The 23318-nt window shown below is 41.5% G+C and overlaps 1 protein-coding gene across 1 annotated transcript; it reads left to right on the top strand.

Moving 5' to 3' along the window:
• Positions 1–1018: 1018 nt before the first annotated feature.
• PSMG4 (proteasome assembly chaperone 4) lies at positions 1019–22339 on the top strand. Its single transcript, XM_020976681.2, has 3 exons — positions 1019–1272; positions 12472–12547; positions 22125–22339. The coding sequence occupies exons 1-3, from the start codon at positions 1099–1101 to the stop codon at positions 22244–22246; spliced, it is 372 nt and encodes a 123-aa protein (XP_020832340.1). The 5' UTR covers positions 1019–1098; the 3' UTR covers positions 22247–22339.
• The last annotated feature ends 979 nt before the right edge of the window (positions 22340–23318 follow it).

Genomic DNA, 23318 nt, shown 5'->3' with positions numbered 1-23318 from the left:
GACACATTTCCATATGTAGAAGATAGGGAATGATAGAAGCAAAAGTCCAAGTATCACAATAGTCATATTAATCTTTGAGGTAGCAAAGACCTGGAAATAAAATGGGTGCCCATTGTTTGGAAATAGCTGACACCCCCCCAAACTCCTAACTATAGTATATGAATGGAATGTAATAGTATTGTGGAACAATAAACAATATGAAGAATTCAGAGGAGCATAGAAAGATGTGTATCAGCCGATCCAGAACCAAGAGAACGATATAACCAACGACAAGTGAATGAAAAGTCACTAAAGGACGTCAAATTCTGAGTAATTAAAAAAAAAAAAGGAAAAGCAATCAAAGTCCCTCGTAACAGATTATCTCCCCCTCACAGAAAGGCAGCACTAATAGGACCAAATATATGGGTAGATCGGGTCACAGGTGCAGATATTTTGGGCCATGATGTTTGAGAGAGATGTTCTCTCTCTCTCTCTCTCTCTCTGTCTCTTTCTCTTTCTCTGGTCATAAAGGAGAGTTCAGTTTGGAAGGAGTGGTGCAAGGAAATGTGATGCAAAAAAAAAGTTACAATAAAATGTATTTATATTTCTTTTCAGAGAAATAGGATTTGTCTTAGGCGTTTCTAAAGTTGAGGATTTTGATCCCTGGGTGCAAAGCTTTAACTTCCTAAGTGGAGTTGAGGAACTCGGGACCAAGCTGAAGAGACAAGAGGGGGTGGTAAAGAATTTTGCAAATAAATTTGTAAGTAAAACAAATTGTAACTATAATGGGTCCGCAAAATATCTTTAAAGGTACGAATAAATACACAACAGGCACAAACCCCGCAATTACAGGTGTACACAAGGGTTTCTAATCAGTTTGTGAGTGCAATCCTGGGTTGTAGGAAAGATAAAGCAGCAGTAAGGTTCTGCCCGAGGCCGGTCACTGCACCCAATGAGCATTTTTCTCTCCCACCCTTCCCCACTCCCCTTGGAAACCGAAAGCGAAATCCTGGCTCCCTCTTTCGGCTATCGCTTGCTTTGGCCTGGCGGGGGCCGGGGAAAGCCCGATTGGTGGCACGGGGACTGGCTGCACAGGGACGCTGGGAAGCCCAGGACAGCATGGAGGGGCCGCCGGCGCCTGGGAACGGGGACATCTCGCTGCACAACTTCAGCGCCAGGCTGTGGGAGCAGCTCATCCACTTCCACGTGATGCGGCTGACGGATTCGCTCTTCCTGTGGGTGGGCGCGACGCCCAACCTGCGCAACCTCGCCGTGGCCATGTGCAACCGTTACGTGAGTCGCCGGGCACGGGCGCGGGCACGGGCGCGGGAGGAGTTTCTGGGCTTAGTAGAAGGCGGCCCTGGAGCGAGCTCCTGCAAGGGCTGGGCGCACTTGGCGCTGCTGAGGGTGCAAGGGGGTGGACCTTGCCTTTCCTTGGGTGGATGAGAAATGGGATTTGCACTAGTCGGTGCTTGGGCTCTTGGCAGTTTGGGGAACGTACGCATCCAGGTGGATGCTGTTCCTAGAAGGCTGATTGGGCTCCTGTGCAACCTTGTCTTTTATTTCCTTCTGAATCTCCAACCCCACTTCATCCTACTGCCTTTTTTCCCCTGTTATTTTACTGCCCTTCTCCGACATCCCTAAGGAAATGAACATGGGGTAGGAGGATGCTGGCTATGGCATAAATGAGATTGATGGTTTCTCCGATGCTAAGCGTGCAGGTCATGGGGGTTAGGGGTGGAGATTAACCACATTCAGTTATGCGTTTCCCTAGTGGGGACCCCAATCTTCCCTAGGGAGGTCACATTTTACAACACATACTTACATTATAAATACAATATTATTATTAAAAAAAATTTTATATCACCTTCAAGTCTCTCATCTCTTCCCTACTAAGAGCCATGCTTTATGACAAAGATTTTTTTTTAAAAAGGAAAAATAAACAGCATGACAAAAATAATCAACATATCAGTTATGTTTGACAGTCTATGCAATGTTTCACATTCATAGTTACCTCTGAAAAAATGAGGCAGGTATGTTCTCATGTCTCTTGGAGCTAAGCTTCATCATATAATTATACAGCATTCACTTTTGATTTTTCTTGTGGTTATCTGTTCCACTTCCGTTGTTGTAGTCATTGTTTATATTGCTTTGTGGCTTTTGGATCACATCTTATAAGTTTTCCCATGCCTCTCCTTCTTCACATTCAGCATATGAGTGCAGTAACACATCACCACGCTCAGGTTACATGGTTTGTTCATCCCAGTCAATGGGCATCTACTTTGTTTCCGGTTTGCTATAAATTCCACATTGTATGTCTTTTTCCTCCTTTCACATATTCCTCCTACCAGTGGGATCTTGGGCGGTTAGATGGCTGGGGCCTGGAGTCAGGAAAACATGACTTCAAATTTGGCCTCAGATACTTACTAGCTGTGTGACCCTGGCCAAGTCACTTCACCCTGTTTGTCTCAGTTTCCTCATATGTAAAATGAGCTGGAGAAGGAAATGGCAAACCACTCCAGTATCTTTGCCAAGAGAACCCCAAATGGGGTCACAAAGAGTCTGATGAGACTGCACAACAAAAAGTCAGATCTTTGGATCAGGGTCTCCCTCTTTTTTCAGTAAGGTCAGGTCATCCTCCTAACTTTTCATGACCTACTTCTACCTTAGCTACATTTATACCAACATCCATTGATGCCTTAATTAATGATCTTCCAACTCAGAAATTCTTCCCAGGATCTTCACCTCCTGTCCTTTCTTCTCTCCCTCTGTTCTCACTCCTTTAAAGTTAAATCTTTCTTTTTTAAAAATTTATAACTTAAATATTGAAAACATGAAAAATTTTAATATATGAAGTTTTGCATATGAAATTTTGAACCTGTTGCTGATAGTTTTTGCATATTAAATGTAACAAGGTTGTAACAAGACTACTTTGCTTGTGTGTGTGTCCTTTTTTGAACTTCCTCCTCCCTTATTTGCATTTTTAATATTTTATATAATGCTTTACTACACTCTTATTTAAACTTTATTCTCACTGCATCTTCCAGGCACTCTATCCTATTCTTTTTTTTTTCTTTTTGGTGAGGCAGTTGGGATTAAGTGAGTTGCCCAGGGTCACACAGTTAGTAAATGTCAAGCGTCTGAGGCCAGATTTGCACTCAGGTCCTCCTGACGCCAAGGCCAGAGCTGCATCCACTGCACCACCTAGCTGCCCCATATTCTCCTGTTCTAATCTGATTTTCTTCTTTTCACAGTCTTGACCCTGTAATTGATCATTTCCATCAATCTCAACTGGGCCTTTACTATTGGACTTTTGGCAGGACTTTTATTCTTCACCGGTGGATCCTGTTCCATTTGCCTCACTGGCTTTTTTCACTTCCTTTCCTCAAGCTTCCAACATCTTCCCCTCCTCTCTCCTAGCAGATATCCTTAGCTCCAGTTGTTCTGAGAAAAAGAGACCATCAGTGTTGGAGAAGATGTGGGAAAATTAGAACACTAACGCATTGTTGGTGGAGTTGTGAAATGATCCAGTCATTTTGGAGAACAATTTGGAACTATGCCCAAAGGCTATAAAAATGTGCATACCCTTTGACCCAGCAATAGCACTTCTAGGGCTATATCCCAAAGAGATCATACAAATGGGAAAAGGACCCACATGTACAAAAATTTTCATAGCAGCTCTTTTTGTGGTGGCAAAGAAGTGGAAATTGAGAGGATGCCCATCAATTGGGGAATGGCTGAGCAAGTTGTGGTATATGAATGTAATGGAATACTATTGTGCTATAAGAAATATTGAGCAGGCAGACTTCAGAAAAACCTGGAAAGACTTGTATGGTCTGATGCTGAGTGAAGTGAGCAAAACCAAGAGAATGTTGTACATAATAACAGCCATGTTGTGAGATGACTAATATTGACAAACTTACCCCTTCCCAGCATTACAAGGATCTAAGACATCTATCTCCAGAGGCCTTGTGATGGAAAATGCTATCCATATCCGAAGAAAGAACTATGGAAGTTGAATCGCTATCATTTTTTTTTCTCTCCTGTTGAGTTTTGTTTCCTCTTTCTGATGGTTCCTCCTACTGGTTTCAATTTTTACTTACAACATCACTAATGTGAAAATATGTTTAATAGGAATGTAAATGTATAGCCTATAACAGATTGTGCACCGTCTTGGGGAGGGTGGTGAGGAGGAAGGGGGAGAAAAATTTTAAACTCAAAAGCATATGGAAGTGATTGTTGACAAATCAAAATAAATTAATAAAATACATTTAAAAAATAAAATAAAAATTAGAATGGAAAAAAAAAGAAAAAGAGTCCATCAGCCATGAGCTCCCTTATCTCCCTCACTCTCTGCCTTAGAACTCCTTGTCTTGGCCAATGATCAGAGATCTCCTGGCTGCCACCAGTTGTCTTGGTCCTGGTTGCTGGGTTCAAAGGATTCACTTTGTCTGACACAAGGCGCAAGTTCATAGTTGCTTTGCTTGCATAAGCTTTATTCATGGATCATAGATTTGGAACTTGAAAGGAAAGTATAGCCTTACTAAATTATATTTCCTTCTTTGAAAAAAAAACTTTATTAAAAAACACTTAATGCACATGACCAGGTCATCTTTACAGAATTCCTCTTGGGAGGAACTGAGCTTACTGACTTCCAGTGACTCCCTAATCACCTCTAAAAATATAGACACACATATAGACACACATACATGTATGTCCATAGGTGTGTGTGTGTATGTACATATATGTGTGTATGTGAAACTGGAAATGGAGGAAGGATAGGCTAGGGATAGGAGGAAGGATATCCTTCCTCCATTTCCAGTTTTCTTTCCCTTAGTTCCCCAATGTGTACTCTTCCATCTAGTGATAACTAGCCTACTTGTAGTTTCTTCCCTGTGACACTCCCATCTCTCATCTCTTTCATACCAGCTGTCCTCTGTGCCTGAAATGCTTTGTCCTCCCTGTTAGTCGGCCATTGTTTATTAAGAATTTTTACTCCATGCTAGGCCCTGTGCTAAGTGCTGGGGATACAAATACAAACAAAAAGAAAGATGTTCTCTGCCTTCAAGGAGCTCACATTCTGATGGGAGAAGATGATGCGTAAAAGGAAGCAGAAGAAGGAAGGGTGCTGGAGAGATGATAGGAGAAAAGTGGTGCAGTTTGGAGAGCAATGAGACATGAGTTCTCCTTAAGTGGAAGTTTTGGAAGGAGCCATCCAGTCAAAGGGAGAGGCTTCAGGGCAAGAGGGTATTTCCAATGTAGGAATTCTAGTGCTGGAGGGAGCCTTTTCCTTGTCTTCCTTAAAGGCTCAACTCAAAGGCTACCTTCTGAAGGAGGTTTTCTTAGTTTTCTCAGCAGCTGATGTCTTCCTTGTTCAGACTCTCTTCCATCTACTCTGTATCTGTCTTTATATACCTAGTTATTTGCACATTGTTTTCTTTTTTTTAAATTTTATTATTAATTAATTAATTTTTGATTTTCAACAATCACTTCCATAAGCTTTTGAGTTTTAAATTTTTCTTCCCCTCCCTCCCTCTCCCCTCAAGACATTTGTACATATACATTCCTATTAAACATATTTTCACATTAGTCATGTTGTAAGGAAGAATTGGGACCAATAGGAGGAACCACAAGAAAGAGGAAACAAAACAAAACAGAGGAAAAAAATAACAAATAGTATGCTTTGATCTGCATTCAAACTCCATGGTTCTTTGTATGGATGTGGATAGCATTTTCCATCATGAGACTTTTGGAGATGTCTTAGATCCTTGCATTGCTGAGAAGAGCTAAGTCTGTCAAAGTCAGTCATCGAACAACATGGCTGTTACTGTGTACAATGTTCTCCTAGCTCTGCTCACTTCACTCAGCATCAGTCCATACAAGTCTTTACAAGTTTTTCTAAAATCTGCCTGCTCATCATTTCTTATAGCACAGTAGTATTCCATTATATTCATATACCACAGCTTGTTCAGCCATTCCTCAATTGATGGGCATCCTCTCAATTTCCAATTCTTTGCCACCACAAAAAGAGCTGCTGTAAATGTTTTTGTACATGTGAGTCCTTTTCCCATTTGTATGATTCATTGTTTTCTCTATTTCTCTAAGCTCCTTGAGGGCAGATACTGGGGGGTTTTTTTGGTTCAATTGTTTTGGCTTTTCTTTGTATCTTCAGTGCTAAACACAATGTTTGGCATGTTTTTGTTGTTGTTGAGTCTGTTTTCTGTCGTGTCCAACTCTTCATGACCCTATTTGGGGTTTTGTTGTCAAAAATACTAGAGTAGTTTGCCATTTCTTTCTCTAGGTCATTTTACAGGTGTGAAAACTGAGGCAAACAGGGTTAGTGACTTGCCCAGGGGCACACAGCTAGCAAGAATCTGAGGCCAGATTTGAACTCAGGAAGATGACTCCTCCTGACTTCAGGACCAGCACTCTATACATTGTGCCCCCCTCAGTGCCCTCCCTCCCCACTTTATTTGTCACATAACAGGCACTTAATGTTTATTGACTGATGGCCCCATCTCACTCTGTTTTGCTCTCTCCTTCCCCTTTCCCCTCTCTCCACATATGTGTGTATATCTATATATAGATGAATCTGTCTATCTATCTGAATCTATATATAGATACCCACATGTGTATTCACACACACACACACACACACACACACACACACACACACACATATACACACCTGCATATACATATTGTGAACAGGATTTTACTGAGCCAGTCTCCAATCTGTGAATGGTTGGAGCCACACAAAGCAGGCCTAGTGATGGGAGTGCCAGTAATCAAGTAGTTTAATTAATCAGTTTCAGAGTGAGGAATGTTCTCTTTGCTGAAGTAAAAGCACAGATTATATACTTAAATCACAACTGGGGAAGATACATTACAAACAATTATTTAGTGGTCTATCATGAGAAACCTGTAAATCCCACAATGTAACAATTCTGGAGCCAAGTCTTTGGGGGTTGTGACCACCTCCCCTAAAGTATAGAACCGGAGTTCTGTGACAGCAACAGGTTCTACAGTCTTTGATTCCATTTAATTAAGGTTCAGTGATTGTGAGCGTTGTCAGTTTTGATTAATCAGTTTAAGCTGCATTGTGAACTCTGACTCCCATGCCAGAGAGTCAGCTCTTGAGAAAACTAAATTATTAGTATATTCATTACATGTATTGTATCAATTAATATGAAAATTATAAATTCTCTTCTCAATGCACACACATACATGTATATACACATATACATATATGTTTATGTACACGTATGCATATACATATATACACACACATATATACATACATATATATATACATATATATATGTGTGTGTATATATATATATATATATATACACACACACACACACATATACACAGAGACTGATACACTGACTGCCCCATCTCTATGCTTATGCTTGTGTCTTGCTTGGTTCCTTCAGTGACCTTCATGTGACATAGCCCAGTCACCACTATGCTCACCCTCCTGTAGATATAATTCAGTCTGTCATTGGCTATCTTAAAATGAGGTACCCAGTCACCTGTACACAGTCGTTGAGATATTGTTTGACTAGTGTATAGTACACAAAGGACAGTCACCTCCTTGAGCTAGCCTTTATTCAGTTGGTAAAAATGCTGAACAGAACAGGGCCAAGGGCTGAGTCTGTTAGGCACCTTCCCCCAGGTTGACACTGATCCAATAATCAGTCTTTAGCCTAGTACAGGGTAGTGAATCTGTGGATTCCAGGCCACATGTGGCCCTCTAGGTCCTCAAGTGCAGCCCTTTGACTGAATCCAAACTTCACAAATCCCCTTAATAAAAGGATTTGTTCTGTAAAACTTGGACTCACTCAAAAGGCTGCACCCAAGGACCTAGAAAGCTACATACAAGCCTCGAGGCTGCAGGTTCCCCACCCCTGGCCTTGTATAGTCAACCAGTTAACAGTCCACCCACCTTGTGCTATTATGCAGCATCTTGTCTCCACCCATATTAGGGGGAACTTTGTTACATGCTGTGTTGAAATCCAGGAATATTATATCTGTGGCATTCCCTAGGTCTGCCAATACTGTTAAAAAAGAAAATGAAGGCAGCGTGATAACAAGCCATGACTTAGCCCAGGGCTTAGTATGTTGTAGACACTTAATGTTTATTGAATTGAAATCTAATAGCTTGAAATTTAAAGAAATATGGGAAGACTTACATGAACATATGCAGAGTGAAATAAGCTGAACCAGGAAAATAGCACACAAGGACTATGACAATGTAAATGGAAAGAATTGTAAAATGAGATTGAATGCTGTGTAATTTTAATGACTGATTTCCATCCTTAGAAAATTTACCTCTGTCCCTTTGTTGGGGAAGTGAGGACTTCCAGGTCAGGAATATTACAGATCCCATCCGATTTGGTCAGTGTATTTGTGATGTTGCTTGGTTGGTAGGTTGTCCTTCCTTTCTGGAAGAGGCCCAAAATGACATCACTGTGCAAGATTTAGGTTACAGTGCATCCGATTGTAGCTGAACAGACCAATATGTGCATGGGACGTGCTACCACAGGTCAGCCACAAACAGTCCATGTGAACATTCAGGGCGGACTCTCTAGATTTTCACATCCTAAGTTTCTTTTGAGCTATTTCAATTCTGCTTTGCTTGTAACAGCACCTTCTCTGATGTGGGCATGACATGCTGGGCGGTCCTGTGCCAGTGTCTCCCATGTCACACAATCAGTTCCAAAATTCTTAGGAGAGACTTTGAAAGTGTCCTTGTATTGCTTCTTCTGATCACCAGGTGAACACTTGCCCTGTGTGAGTTCTCCATAAAATAGTCTTTTTGGCAAGCATACATTTTGCATTCAAACAATGAAGCCAGCCCACCAGAGTTGCTCTCTCTGAAGTAGAGTTTGAATGCTTGGTAGTTTAGTTTGAGAAAGGACCACAGTGTCTGGTATCTTATCCCGCCTGGTGATCTTCAGAATCTTCCTAAGACAATTCAAATGGAAGCTGTTCAGTTTCCTGGCATGATGCTGGTATGCTGTCCAGGTTCCACAGGCATACAACAATGAGGTCAGCACAATGGCTCAATAGACCTTCAGTTTGATAGTCAGTCTAATCCCTCTTCTCTTCTACATTGTATGTCAGTTTCATGACTGCACGCTTGCCTGGATTCTGGGTAACAGACAATGCTCTTTTGCTTTCCCAGTCACCAATGGAGTGAAACAAGGCTGTGTGCTTGCTCCCATGTTTTTTAACATGATGTTTTCAGCCATGTTGTCAAATGCCTTCAATGGGACAAACACAATGTGAAGGTCAGCTACCGCACTGATGGTAAATTCTTCAACTTGAAAAGGCTGCAAGCCAAGACCAAAATGGAGGGAGTGTTGGTGTGTGATTTTCTGTTTGCAGATGACTGGGCGCTCAGTGCAGCCTCTGAAGCTGAGATGCAACAAAGTATGGCTTCATTCTCTGCTGCTTGTGCTAATTTGGCCTAACACAGGTCCACCATCCATACGTGGAACCATCGGTTACAGCAGATGGAGAAGTTTTGAATGCTATGGATAAGGTCACTTATCTTGGTAGTGTACTCTCCACAGATGTACACATTAATAATGAGGTTGACACACTCATTGCCAGAGCTAGCTCAGTGTTTGGTAGGCTCCAAAGGAAAGTGTGGGAGAGAAGATTTTTGATATATAAAAAGTATGCGAGACATAGTTTCTGGGTAATTAATCATTTTATTAATTATGCTAGTGGATAACTAGTGGCAAGATCCCTCATGGAACCCACTCAATGCTTATATGCCCTTGGAAGAGTGGGTATTCCTGAGGGTGGCAATCAACTCTGATTGGTTAACAGTTAATTAGAGGAATTTTATAATGAGAGGTGGACCCTTTCTAATGAGGGGCTGCTTTCTGAGCATTCACAAGCCATCTTTTTAACAATGCTTCTAGTGAAAACAGCCTTTAGTGAGGTTGTGGAGTAGTGCTAATGTTTTTTATTTTTTTTTAATTAAAATTTTTTTTGTGTGTGAATCCCTTAATGAGGAAGTGAAAATATGCCACATTTCCTATCCAATTTTCTTTTTAAAAAAATTATTGATGCCTTTTGTCTTTAAATCAGTCATTTTGATACCTCTTTTCCTTCACTGAATCTACACTTGTGACATAGAAAATTTTTAAGTAAAAATATTCAATATAGCAATTGCATTTGGTTATATATTATATACATATATTATGTATACATATACATATATACATATACATATATACATATACATATATACATATACATATATACATATATATGTGTGCATATATACATACACACACACACACAATATTTTATCCATGTGGTCCCTAACAGTCCTTTGTGAATTTTTCAAATTTCTTTTAGTGACCTTTTAATTTTTTTAAATAAGTGTTTATTGATAGCTTTCTTTTATATTACCATCATTTCCTCTATTATCTTCCTTTCCCAGAGAGCCATCCCATATAACAAATGATATTTTTTAAAGACTCTTCCCCCCCAGAAAAAGAAGACAAAATCAGTATCATTGATTAGTACCTCCAAAAAAGTTTGTAAGTACAGTACTTGTAAACCTCTGCAAAGAGAAGTAAATGAAGTAACTTCTCATTTCTTCTTCTGAGCCATGGTTGGTCTTCAGAATTTTGCCACATTTACTTTTTGTATGTATGCGGTTTTTGTACACGCTGGTTTTTTTCCATTTTATTGTTACGTGTATTGTTTTCTTGGCTCTGCTTACTTCACTCTATCTCAGTCCATGCTTCTCTGTTTTCACTATATGCATCACTCCTTAGAGAACAGTAATATTCCATTACATTCATGTCCCACAGTCTGTTTAGCCATTCCCCATGGATGGGCATCCACTTGGTTTTCAGTTTTTTGCTATCCCCCAAAGTGCTGCTATCCATCATTTGTTGCACATGGGACTTTCTTCTTATCAATAGCCTCCCTGGGGAATAAGCCTGGTAATTTCTGGTTCAAATGGACATTTTAGTCACTTTATTTGATTCCAGATTGGTTATACTGATTCACAGTTCCATCAACAGTGTACCAGGGTATGGATCTTCCTACAGGAAAACAGCTGGAAGCATCTAGAAAGCTCAATCAGCTAGATAACTCAGAGTTATAGAGTGCTGTGCCTGGAGTCAGACCTGAGTTCAGATCGGGCTTCTGACACTTACTAGCTGTGTGACCCTGGGCGGGTCACTTAATTTCTGTTTGCCTCAGTTTCCTCAGCTGTAAAATGGGAATAATAATAACACCTACCTCCCAGGGCTGTTGTGAGGATCAAATGAGATATTTGGAAAGAGTCTAGCACACTGGCTGGCACATAGTAGGTGTTTCACTAGTGCTTGTCTCCTTCCTTCCTACAACCCCTTCGACACTGCAACACTAAATGAAAGCTCTGTTGTTTTTGGTTTGCATTTTTCTTATTATTGGTGATTTGGAACATTCTCTCATGTGGTTGTGAATACTTTGCAGTTCTTTTGAGAACTGTTTGGTCATTTCCTTTGACAACTTATCAACTGGGGAAGTGGCTTTTGGTCTTTTCTACGTCTATATCAATATCATCTGTACAGCTACATCATTTATATCTGTATCATCTATTTTTCTCTCTGTATCTGTAATTGTTTGTATATCTTATACTAAACTCTTACCAGAGAAATTTGATACAAAGATTTTTTTCTCCCCATTTGACTGCTTCCTTTCTTATCCTAAGTGCATTATTAATCTTGCCTCTTAGGATATTTTCCTCATTAACTGTGTAGAACATAGTAGAGTCACTGGAGGGAAAGGGGACTTTTTCCAAATACAGGCAGCTGGTTTGTTATAGGTGTAGTTGAGGAGGTAAGACGTCCTGGCTTCCAGGATGCTGGTGCTGGTTGAGAAGTGATAGTCCATGCTCAGACCCTAGAATTCCCCTCTTTACTTGGTGTTGTATCTGCTGCAGGGCAAGAGGAAGTTGACCTTCAACATGATCATGTGAGTTCTAGCACCTGAGTATCAACTTCAGCTGATCTGTGCTCAGAGAGCTTAGCACTTACCTTGTAAATAGTGGATGCTACATTAAGGCATCTGAAGGATTATGCAGACCTTACCTCTCTCCTGCCTTAGTAGGCATGTAGGGACAGCAAGGTGGTTTAGTGGGTAGAGGGCAGGGCTTGAAGTCAGGAGGACCCATCCTCCTGTGTTCAAATCCAGTCTCAGACACTTACTAGCAATGTGACCCTGGGCAAGTCACTTCACCCTGTTTTCCTCAGTTTCCTCAGCTGTAAAATGACCTGGAGAAGGAAATGGCAAATCCCAAGAAAACCCCAAATGTGAGGTCATTAAGAGTCAGACATGATTGGAAACAACTGAACAAAAATATGTGTAGGGATTTAACACTACCATTCTAAGACAGAAGAAGCATTTGAGGTATGGGTAATCTTATTCTTGGCCAGAGTAACAGTAATTCATTCTTTGTTTTGCTCTCAGGACTCCATTCCAGTGTCCACTTCCCTTCTTGGAGATACCTCTGACACAACCTCTAACTGTCTTGCTCAGCGATTAGGTATGTACATAATACCTCATTTTACACAGTAGATCTGATGCTCAAAAGTCTTCTGTAAGATCACTTAAAGACATGGGGAGCTCACTCTTTAACGGAATGCTGAAACGCCTTACTTTGTAGAGCAGATTTTCCTTTAAGGGAATAATTAATTATCTGATATGGCATCAGTGGAAGTATAGATTTTTGTCCAATGCATTTTCTTGATGCTCATTCTGCTCATGGAATGGTTTGTCTGCCACAAATTACCCTTTTGTCTCAGGGCCAGCATTTTCTCAGTTGGGTTGGGTTGGTTGCCTGCCAGGTTGATTGGTGACAGATTTATTAAGCTTCACTCCTGAAAGTAATTCATCTCTTTAGATCTTGGCTGAAGCTCTAGAAACATGGAACCATGACATGTGAGAAGTAGAAGAGATATTAGAGACCATCCAGTCCAGCTCTCTTACATATCAGAAATTGAGGCCAAGAGAGGCTGGGGACTTGCTTAGGGTCATGAAGCTAGACATGGCAAAGCCGAGACTAGAATCAAGTTCTCCTGACTCATAATTCAAAGTTCTTTCTACTTCATAAGAAGTAGGTGAAGGCAGCCTAATGTCATGGATGAAAAGTTTGAAAAACCTCATTTTTGGGTAATTAATCTTTTTATTAATTAGGGCTAGAACATAATTAATAAAATGATGGTCATTTGGTGTTCCCAACAGGTAGGAATTAATTCTGATTGGTTAACAATTAATGAGAGACCGAATGTTATAATGCGAGGTGGGTCTGTTCTAATGAGGGCTGGGTACAGGACTCTGATCTCATCACTCATGGACAAAGAGAGACTCATCTTCAAACCAGACTACTCCTGAGCCTCAGGCAGTCTGTACAAAAGGATCTCTCCTCCACCCAGCCAGTGAACAGTGAACATGGTGGCTAAGAATTCCACCTAGATTGAATTCTCCTTGTAAGGGCTTCTACTTGGGTGAGGATTGGCCAGTCTCATCTATCAGCAATGTCCTTCACAAGGATTGGTTGAATAACTTATGGGGGGTTTGTTTCTGAATGAGGAAACAGGAAGGGGAAATCTTCATCTCAATCATTATTGGTTATTTATATAAGAGAAATAAATATTTCTCTCACTAGGAGATAGAGTTATGGTGTAAGTTTAATGTCTGGGTCTCTAAGCAAAATTCATTTTCCCTCCCCCAGTCCATTGGCCCCAGAAATGCCATACACATTGACACATACCCTAGATCAGAATGCCAAACTCAAATAGAAATGAGAGCCACTAGCCATATGTAAAGATCCCTGTGGGCATGTGTTGTATTGACTTAGAAAACTACATATTAACCTCATCTGTTTTTTATTGATTTTTATTGATTTTGTTAAATATTTCCCAATTACATTTTAATCTGGTTCAGGGAGCACTTGTCAGTGTTGCAGGCTTTATGTGGGGGCTGTGGGGTTTGTGCGTTTGACACCTCTGCTCTAGACCCGTTGTTGGGTCTTCAGCGTTTTTTGGGGCAGTAGACACACTTGTGAGAATGAAGAAGTAACTTTCTTTGACCCTTCCTGTGATGTTAAAATGAACTTGCCCAGGGTCATACAACGAGTAACAGTGTCTGAGGCTGGATTTGAACCCAGGAAGAGGAGTCTTCCGGACTCCAGGCCTAGTGCTCTATTCACTGTGCCACAAAGCTCCTGGATACTATAATTTATGAAGGTTCACCATAGTTAGGCCTACCCCAGCAACCCAACCCGTGTTTTTCTAGACTTCTTCACTCTATGCCACTAAATGTGTAATGTACACCTCTTGCCCTGGAAACTATCTTCAAATCAGTACTACTAGTGTTTCTACAAAAGGCAAGTCAATTGATTGGCCTATTGCTTCACTCATCATTGTGACTTCCCAGCCCAAAATACCCTGCTCTGGCCAATCCTCCCCTCTGTGGGTTATCGTGTTAGGTTAGAATATAATTGCCCTAAGCACAGGGACCATATATCTTTTGGATGTGTTTTCCTAGCATTTAACACAGTGCCTGACATATAGTAAGTGAATGATAATGTTTTTTTTCATTCATTTAATCAGGGTGGTAAGAGAACTAGAATCTGGCTTCAGACACTAACTAGCTGTGTTACCCCGGACAACCCTTTTTACCTCAGTTTCCTCATCTGTAAAAAAGAACCACTCTAGTGTCTTTTCCCAAAAACAAAATAAAAGGGATCATGAAGAGTTGGACATGACTGAAATGACTGACCAGCACCAAAACAAATTTAGATTGCACTAATTCAGAATTTGCAATAATTCATGGGCAGTATTCTAGACACACTAAATAAAGTTTGAAACTACTTCCTCTAAATATTTTGGTCTTAGGCTATTCATTAAAATATCAGTTCCTTTTTTCAAACTTAAAGGTCCTCAAGAAATTAAGATTACCTTTACTGTGCCTTAACCCATCATCTCCCTGCTTCTCCTCTAGGCCAGCCTTGCTTTCCCATTACCTAAACCAGGGTCACTTTCAATTCAAACATTTATTAAGCATCTATAAAGATAAAAAGAAAACTCTCTGCCCTCCATTCTGGTCTTGCCTGAATTACCAGGATATTTGAGGGAAATAATTCAATTCTTTGTCTAATTGTCTGCTACACTTTGAATTATATAAGCCAAGTCACTGTGGCACAGTGAATAGAGCACTAGGCCTGGAGTCAGGAAGACTCCCCTTCCTAGGTTCAAATCCAGCCTCAGACACTGTTACTAGTTGTGTGACCCTGGGCAAGTCACTTACCCCTGTTGGCCTCAGTTTTCTCATCTGTAAAATGAGCTGGAGAAGGAAATGGCAAACTAGTATCTTTGCCAAGAAAACACCAAGTGGGGTCACAGATAGTCGGACACAACTGAAAAAATAAATGAATGTAAAATAAAGAAATAGAAGAGTGGCGGGTACAAACCACTCTAGTTACAGAGTCAGACGAAGATGACTGAACAGCTCCCTTAATGTCCTATCTTGTAGTTGTGCTTAAATTTTTTGAACCCAAGTGCTGAACCTTACATTTGTCCTTATTACATTTCATCTCATTATACTTGAGCCCTCATTCTTAGCTTGTAGAGATCTTTGTGGATTTTATTTCTGTTATCCTGTGTATTAGGTATCTCCTCTCAGCTTTTTATTACTCAGGAATTTGATAAATATTCCATTAGGCTACAATGATGATGACAACCATTCATGTATGCAGTGCCTTAATTTTTGCAAAACACTTTCCTTAAACCCTGTGAGGTACAGGTATTATTATCCTCATTTTACAGATGAGGAAACTGAGACTCTGAAGATTAAGTGACTTGACTGTAGGCAAATTACTAAGTACCCAAGTTATTGATAAAACTTTTAAATAGAACAGGGCCCCGGGTCGAGTCTTGTTTCATGCCATTACAGACCTATCTCTGGGTTGGCGTTCTTCTGTTAATTCATGCATTTGGGGGTTAAGGACAGTTACTCGTTACAAATCTATATAGCTACACTAAGATGCAGTTCATACCTCTGCTACGTAAGAATATCTTGCAAGAGACATTGTCAAATGTCTTGCTGAAATTAAAATACATTCTGTCATTGGCATTCCCCTCATTTGCCAGTATGAGAACTCTTGTTCTTATAACATTGGAGGTTAGTCTGGCTGGACTTCATCACTTGCCATCTAGTGATGACTGCTTTGTATCTGAAATGCTCATCTACCATCTCTGTAATAATTCCTTTTAGGACTCTCCTGGAGATTGCTGACAGCTTTTTGGCTTTAGTAAACATAGCCCTCCTTTTTGTGGCTTTTGTTGAAGGAGTCACAAAGAGTAGGCTCCCTGGCTCACCGTCTTCTCAGAAGCCTCTGGGGACCCATAACCAGCTTCCTGATCTCTCATTTCCAGAACCCATCTCATTCCACTTTTTGAAAATCAGGAAATTGGCCTGGATCTAGTCTACAGGTAGTGCTCCCATTCTGCATGATCACACATTGATCTCCAGCTGTGATTTGGAAGTCAAAGCTGCAAAACCTTCCTCTACCCTGGGGTGTCAGGATCCTGGGCCAGGGTTTAGAGAAACAAGGATGTCTCTTTTTACTTTTTATATGGCTAGAGTTGTATCTTTGATCTTGGGTTAGTAATTCATTTGAATTCAGTAGACATCTAGTAAGCACCTACTGTGTTCAAGGCATCCTGGGCTAGACCCTGGGAATATAAAAAGACAAAAGTCACCTGGGAATATAAAAAGACAAAAGTCAACTTTTTTCCTCTATGGGCATTCAAGGAGACCTTCACCTATTGTGGGGTTAATTTTTCACTTAGTCATGTTTATTTCTCCTAGTCTAGTCTAAATATTAGTGCTTATGAGATGATTTTCTCCAAAATGTTTTTGTGAAGCTATTGTTGACAGGCAAGGTGTGGAAACTGGGCTGTTACTCTTGAAGTGGGTGAAAGGCACTTGGAGGAAAAACTATTTTTTTTAACTTCCTCATTCTAAGATGAATTCTCCTGAAGCATTGGATTATGTGACCACAGAGTTCCCTTCTCCCCTTGCTGACTTTTTGTCTACAGAGCATATTAAATAGAGGAGAATGCTAAAAATAAGGTGATTGAACAGCTAAGCTGCAAAGGCTGAAACTGGCTGAGCCTTTGGGGATATCCTAGATGATTCTTGTTCAGGCGTGGAGTGAGCTAGGTAATCCCTTACAACACTGGGCATTGTCTGACTTCTGCTGTGGCCAGTGGGCAGGTAGATGCACTGACTTGTCTCTTTAGTAAGTCAGGGGCTGTTTCCTTTTAGTGCTAATGAACAGTTTTCATCATCATCTTCCCTTTAGCAACTCACTGTGGGTGGCACTGTCTGGCACTGTACAGAGCTCTCTGTATAAACCTGGCCTGTGATGAATAGCAGTTTAGAACCTAAGACAGGAGAGCACTGAAGGGGCCATCAGACCAACATATGAATGGAAAATAAGATATACATCATATACAGAGGGCAGTTAAGTGGTACAGAGCACTGGACCTGGAGTCAGGAAGACCTGAGTTCAAGTTCAGCTTCAGATACTTACTAGCCCTGTGACCCTGGGCAAGTCACTTCACCCTGTTTGCCTTAGTTTCCTCATCTGTAAAGTGGGGCTGGAGAAGGAAATGGCAAACCACTCCAGTATCTTTGCCAAGAAAATCCCAAATGGGGTCACAAAGAGTTGGACGTGACTGAAAAATGCCTGAACAGCAATAACAAAATTGTATACAGGTTAAGGACCAGCTTATTTTAGGACTAGGAGACAGGGTTCTTCCTGCATAACACTAGGCAGCTAGAATGTGCTTTCCTTATTCCATTCTGCCTCCAAAAGTAGGTGAGACCGAGACACAAGTGAGGGGAAATTGATAGCAGTACTAAACAGTCGTCAGTCTGAAATCATTTATTAAGTACCTACTATGTGCCACTCATTTTGCTAAGCACCAGGGGTACAAAGAAAGGCAGAAGACAACCTCTGCCCTTGAGGAGTCTAATGGAGGAGGCGACAAGCAAAGAACTGTGTACAAAGAAACTTGTATACAGGATGATTAGGAAATGAGCAGCAGAGGGAAGGCACTGGCATTCAGGGGGATTGGGAAGGGCTTCCTGTGGAAGGTGGGATTTTAGCTGGCACTTAAAGGAAGCCAGGAGGTGTTGATGAGGAGGGAGGAGAGCATTCCATGCATGGAGAACAACCAGGGAACATGTTGGGAGGGGGAGTGTCTTGTGTGAGGAACAGCCAGGAGGCCAGTGTCACTGGATGGCCTAGTACATGTTGGGGTGGAAGGTGGGGCAGGAGAGGTTAGGAAGGGCTTTGATGTCCAGCCAGAGGATTTTTATTTTATTCTGGAGGCAAAATAGGGAGCTACTGGAGTTTATTCAGCGGAGGGGTGGATGGCAGTGATGTGGTCAGACCTTCCGTTTATCTAAGGGAGTATAGTAGAGAGAAGAAAACGTGAAGTTAGAACTGGCCCCTGACATTCCCCACCTTTGTTTCTTATCCTGCCTTTTGCTAATCTAATTTAAATTATCTAAATAATTGCATTTTGAAAGTAGCCATTCAGCTTGGCCAAGAATCCCCTCTACAGAATTGCCCACAAGTGCTTGACATTAGCCAAATTTAGGCTGTCCAGGTGATCTAAATCTTTGGGGGTAGGTGAAGGGGTTTTCCACTACCTGAGATAGAGGAGGAGAAAGTCAAAGAGAGAGTTTTGGAAGGAGTAAGTACATTCCCGGCGTGGGGAGGGGTGGCAGTGCACTTTTATGCATGCACAGAAAGGGAGGAAACAGGATGTAGTTAGGGAATAGCTTCAAAATTCATTAAATTTTATCTTTTTAAGTGAAAAAATTTTTTTCATCCTCTTTCCCTTCTTCCCCTTCCCATTAAGGGGAAAAAAACCCTTATTACAAAATATTCATAGTCTAGTCATGCAAGAAACATTCCTACATTGGTCATCCTCCAAAATGTGTTTTACATATTGAGGCCATTATCTCTCCATCAGGAGGTGGGTAACAGTCTTTATCTTTCATCCTGATTAGTCTTTGCATTGATCAGAGTTCATAGGTCTTTCAAATTGTCTTTACATCATTGTATAAATTCTGTTTCTTTTCACTTCATTCTGCATCAGTCTTCCCAGGTTTCTCTGGAATTGTCAATTCCATCATTTTTTCTGGTATAACAGTATTCCTTTCCTTCCCTTCCCCTTCCCCCTTCCCTGTCCTGTCATGTCCCATTCTGTCTTTGGCCTTGTAATGATCCAATCAGAAGGGTCCAAAGGAATGCACAGTTTAATAACTTTTGGGAGCAGTTTCAAATCGATTGCTGACCCAGTTCACAGCACCATCAATAACACATCGTGGTGCCTATTTCCCTGCATCTCCTCCATTGTTTCTCATTTTCCTTTTTAGTCAGTTTCACCAACCCGGTGGGCCTGAGTTGGCTCGTTCAGAGTGCATGGAAGATAGTAGTATGAAAAGAGTTTGCAAAGGGTCTTAAATCTAAGTCAGTCCAAAGAGTTTGTAGTTATGGCACATGAGGCAATAGGGAGTTACTGAAGGTGATTTAAAAAAGAAAAAATTAACAGCAGTCCATAGCCAGAGCTGTGCATTAATTAGGAAGTGTTGTAGCAGCTGTATTTTCCAAGAAGCCATCTCTGATAACCCCTCCCACCAAAAATGATCCCTCTCTCCTCAGATTTTCCCATAGTACTTTGTCTGAAGTTATCTCTTTTGCCCCTAACACATCCATTACATTCTTCCTTATATCATACTTATTTGGGTCTATATCATATTCTCCCTTTAGAACATAAGCTCCCTGAGGACATGTTGTCTTTCTTATTTTTCTTTTCTTTTTTTTTTCAAGCAGTAAGTAAGTAAAAAAAGTAAGTAACCATAGTAGATGGTTAATAGATATCTGTTAAATTGATTGGAATTGAATTCCTTCAAAAACTAGGCCCCCATCTAAAGGAGAGGCTGTTTCTATCATGTTTTCTCTTCCTCTATATTTTTTCTTGTTATGAGGTCCCATGGAGGGCCTGGCAGGCGGTAGAATTACAAAGTTCTCTAGATTCTGTTGTCACCAGTTCCAGGAAGGCTCCTACATGTATGGGTTGAGTCCCCACATATGTGAGATTCCTCCGTGTTGTCTGAAGTTGTGGCTTGAGAAAGGTAGTGTGTGGTTTGTCATGTCCTAGGTACTTGCTGGGGTACTGAACTTGGGATAACATGGATCTGCTTTGGTGTCTCATTTTTTGTCTAGCTGCTGCTCTGGGCACAAGAGCAGGGCCTGGCTGTGCTGCCAGGATCCCAGGGCAGCAGCTACGAGGCCGTGGGGCTCTTTGTGAATTGACTGGCAGAGACTAAGGTGATGCATCCTGTCCTTCCAAAAGGGCTCTTGGTGCTACAGAATGAGGCCTGCAGGGCCCCTTATTTCAGTGCGGGCTGGATATTTTTTTGGCCAGGTTACTGTTGCCACCAAGAGTGGACCATGTTCGTGATTACCTCCTATACTTTGGGGACGGGGAGAGGGACTGCTACCTTGGTGACAAATAGAGGCAGACCCCCCTGAGATTTCTATTCCCACATGAGGGACAATTTACCTTCAGCACAGTCATTGTACTGGACAGAAACTGTTCTTTTTGAGGGTGCCTTCTTTTGGTTAGTCAGTAAGCATTTATTGAGTGCTCACTGTGTACCAGGCACTGGGCTAAGGCTGGAGATCAAAGACAGACAGGAAACAGTCCCTCTCCTCAAGAAGCTCAGTGAGTCAGCAAGTCAGTAAATATTAAGCACCTTCTGTGTACCATGGACTGTGCTAAGTGCGGGGGACACAAAGATTTAGACAATTCCTGCCCTCAAGGAGCTCACAGTCTAATGAGAGAGACAAGAGGCAAACAAATACGTACCAGCAAGCTATGTACAGGATAAATAGGAAATAATTTTAGTTGAATTTAAATTAATTTAATTAAAATTAATTTAACCAGAATTAATTTAATTAAGAAATGTCAACCTGACCTAACTGGTCTGTAACCTGTGGATGGCCAGAGCTGAACAGAGCTGGCTAGAGACAGGAGAATCAGAAACAGAAGTTTAATTTCAAAGTGAGGGAGACGGCTTGCCGATAAGGAGGGGAATTAGACACATGTGCCAGGGCCCTGCCCCTACTGGTGGGACCCAAGTGAGCTGTAGTCCTAACAATGAGGGGTAATAGCAACAACGTGACAAGTTTGATTCATAGCAGGGCTTCATGACCTGAATTTGTCCGACCTCATCTGGTGCTTGTCTGAGCTCAGAGAACACGTGGTACTGGTCAAAGCAATACAGTAATTTTTTGGGATTTTTCCAGAGGGAGAGCACAAAGGATTGCTGTTATGACTGGCTCAGGGCACAGCTTGCTTGCTGGGCCTTAGCTCTGGAAGACAGAGGGTCTCCTAATATCTTGACATTATGACATCCCTAGAGTTTGGGGGTTAGCCAGTGGTTTAGATCATTGGGAGGTGTCTAATTTAATGAAGTCCTGTGCCATGTTTAAATTTGTTAGGCCAAATGACTTGGTCACTCTGAGGCCTTTCAGGCCTTGGATCTTAGGGGTCACTTCTTGGCGGTGTTCATGGCTGAACTGAGCTCAGCCCTTTTCAACTGGATGCTTAGAAAGGGCCCAGAGCCCTCGGATGGGTGTGTGGGTGCTGCATGTTGTCTGTGGAGGGGCCATAATATTCAAACCAGCTCTTCTGCTCCCCGCCTTTCCCCTCCTCTTTACTTCCCTCCTTCTCCCCTTCTCTTTTCCTCTCCTCCCTTCTGCTCCCTCTCTCTCCCCTTCCTTCTCTTCTATTCCCCTTCTCTCCTTCCCCACCTTTCCCTTCCTCTCCCCTCCCCTCCCTTCTGCTCCCCTCCCCCTCTCCCCTTCCATTCCCCTCTCCCCTTTTCTCCCCTCCCCTCTGGGGCCAAAGGTTTCCCCCATTTCATGTTGACAGGACACCTGGGGAGCTTGCGGCTGAAATCTGACCCTTTAGTAGCACAAATAAGTGAGGACTTGTCATTCCCAGTTGTGACCCTGTGTTCTTTCCTTTTAGCCAGGAAGACCAAAAAACAGGTGTTTGTCAGCTACAATCTTCAAAACACAGACAGCAACTTCACACTGCTCATAGAAAACAGGATCAAGGAAGAAATGGAGGCTTTCCCAGAAAAGTTTTAACCCAAAAAAGAGCACGGTAGCATCAGATGATTTGTAATTTATGTACATTAAACAGAATAAATTGAGTGTATTTCACAGCACGTCTAACATGGAGTCAGTGTGTTTGAGTTTTGTTTTTTAAAATAAGCCTTACAACCCTTCCCTTGGGCAGCTAGGTGGCTCAGAATCCCCCAGTCTGGAGTCAGGAAGACTCATCTTCATGAGTTCAAATCCAGCCTCAGAAACTTACTAGCTGTGTGACCTTGGGCAAGTCACTTCAACCTGTTTGCTTCAGTTTCCTCATTTCTAAAATGAGCTGGAGAAAAAAAATGGCAAACCACTGCAGTATCTCTGCCAAGAAAACCCCAAATGGCGTCACGAAGAGTCATGCAGGACTGAACCACAACTTCCTTCATCCATTTTTTTTATATTCATGATCAGAATGGTTTGCTTCCCCATTTTCATCTCTTCCATCCCTTCCTCTAACTCCTTTCCTCTTTTTTTCACCTCTTCCTATAACTTTTCTTCTTCAGCCTTTGACTTTTTACCTTCTGATTAGCAGTGTATTCAGCTTCTCATATAAAGGCCTGCCACATCTTTCTCTCAAATTTTTCAGCCAGCCATCTGATATTACAGTTCATGTGGATTTAGTTTGATTTCCTGGCCCTGCATCTGCTGTGTGTTGGGATCAATTCTTCGGGTTCTGAGGGATACTTTTTTTAAGGTTTAGCTCTGATTTTATTGAATCAGTACCAGTGGGAACCTGGTATCTCTCCCAATTGAGGCATATCTATAATTACTCTCAGACAGTTGCCTGGGGCGAAGAGACATCAAGTGAGTTGCCTGTATGTCACTATGTATGTGTCAGGCATGGAATTCCTGATTCTACAACTTCCTTCTATGGCTCTCTTCATGTGTTATGTTTAGCTCCCTGGAAGGCATTTCTTACATTGATAATAATCTTATATTAAGCTGTTAGGAAATGACCCAGTTGATGGTGGAAGGAAACATGGTTTGGTAGATTGAGTTAGACCTGGTATTTTTGTGAGAAGCTTCATTTCTAACATAATACTCAGTTTTGCTAGACCCCTGA

This window comes from Phascolarctos cinereus, unplaced genomic scaffold (assembly GCF_003287225.1).
Source record: "Phascolarctos cinereus isolate Bilbo 61053 unplaced genomic scaffold, phaCin_HiC Scaffold_4;HRSCAF=312, whole genome shotgun sequence".
Classification (NCBI taxonomy): Eukaryota; Metazoa; Chordata; class Mammalia; order Diprotodontia; family Phascolarctidae; genus Phascolarctos; species Phascolarctos cinereus.
This window is presented reverse-complemented; position numbering and strand designations above follow the sequence as displayed.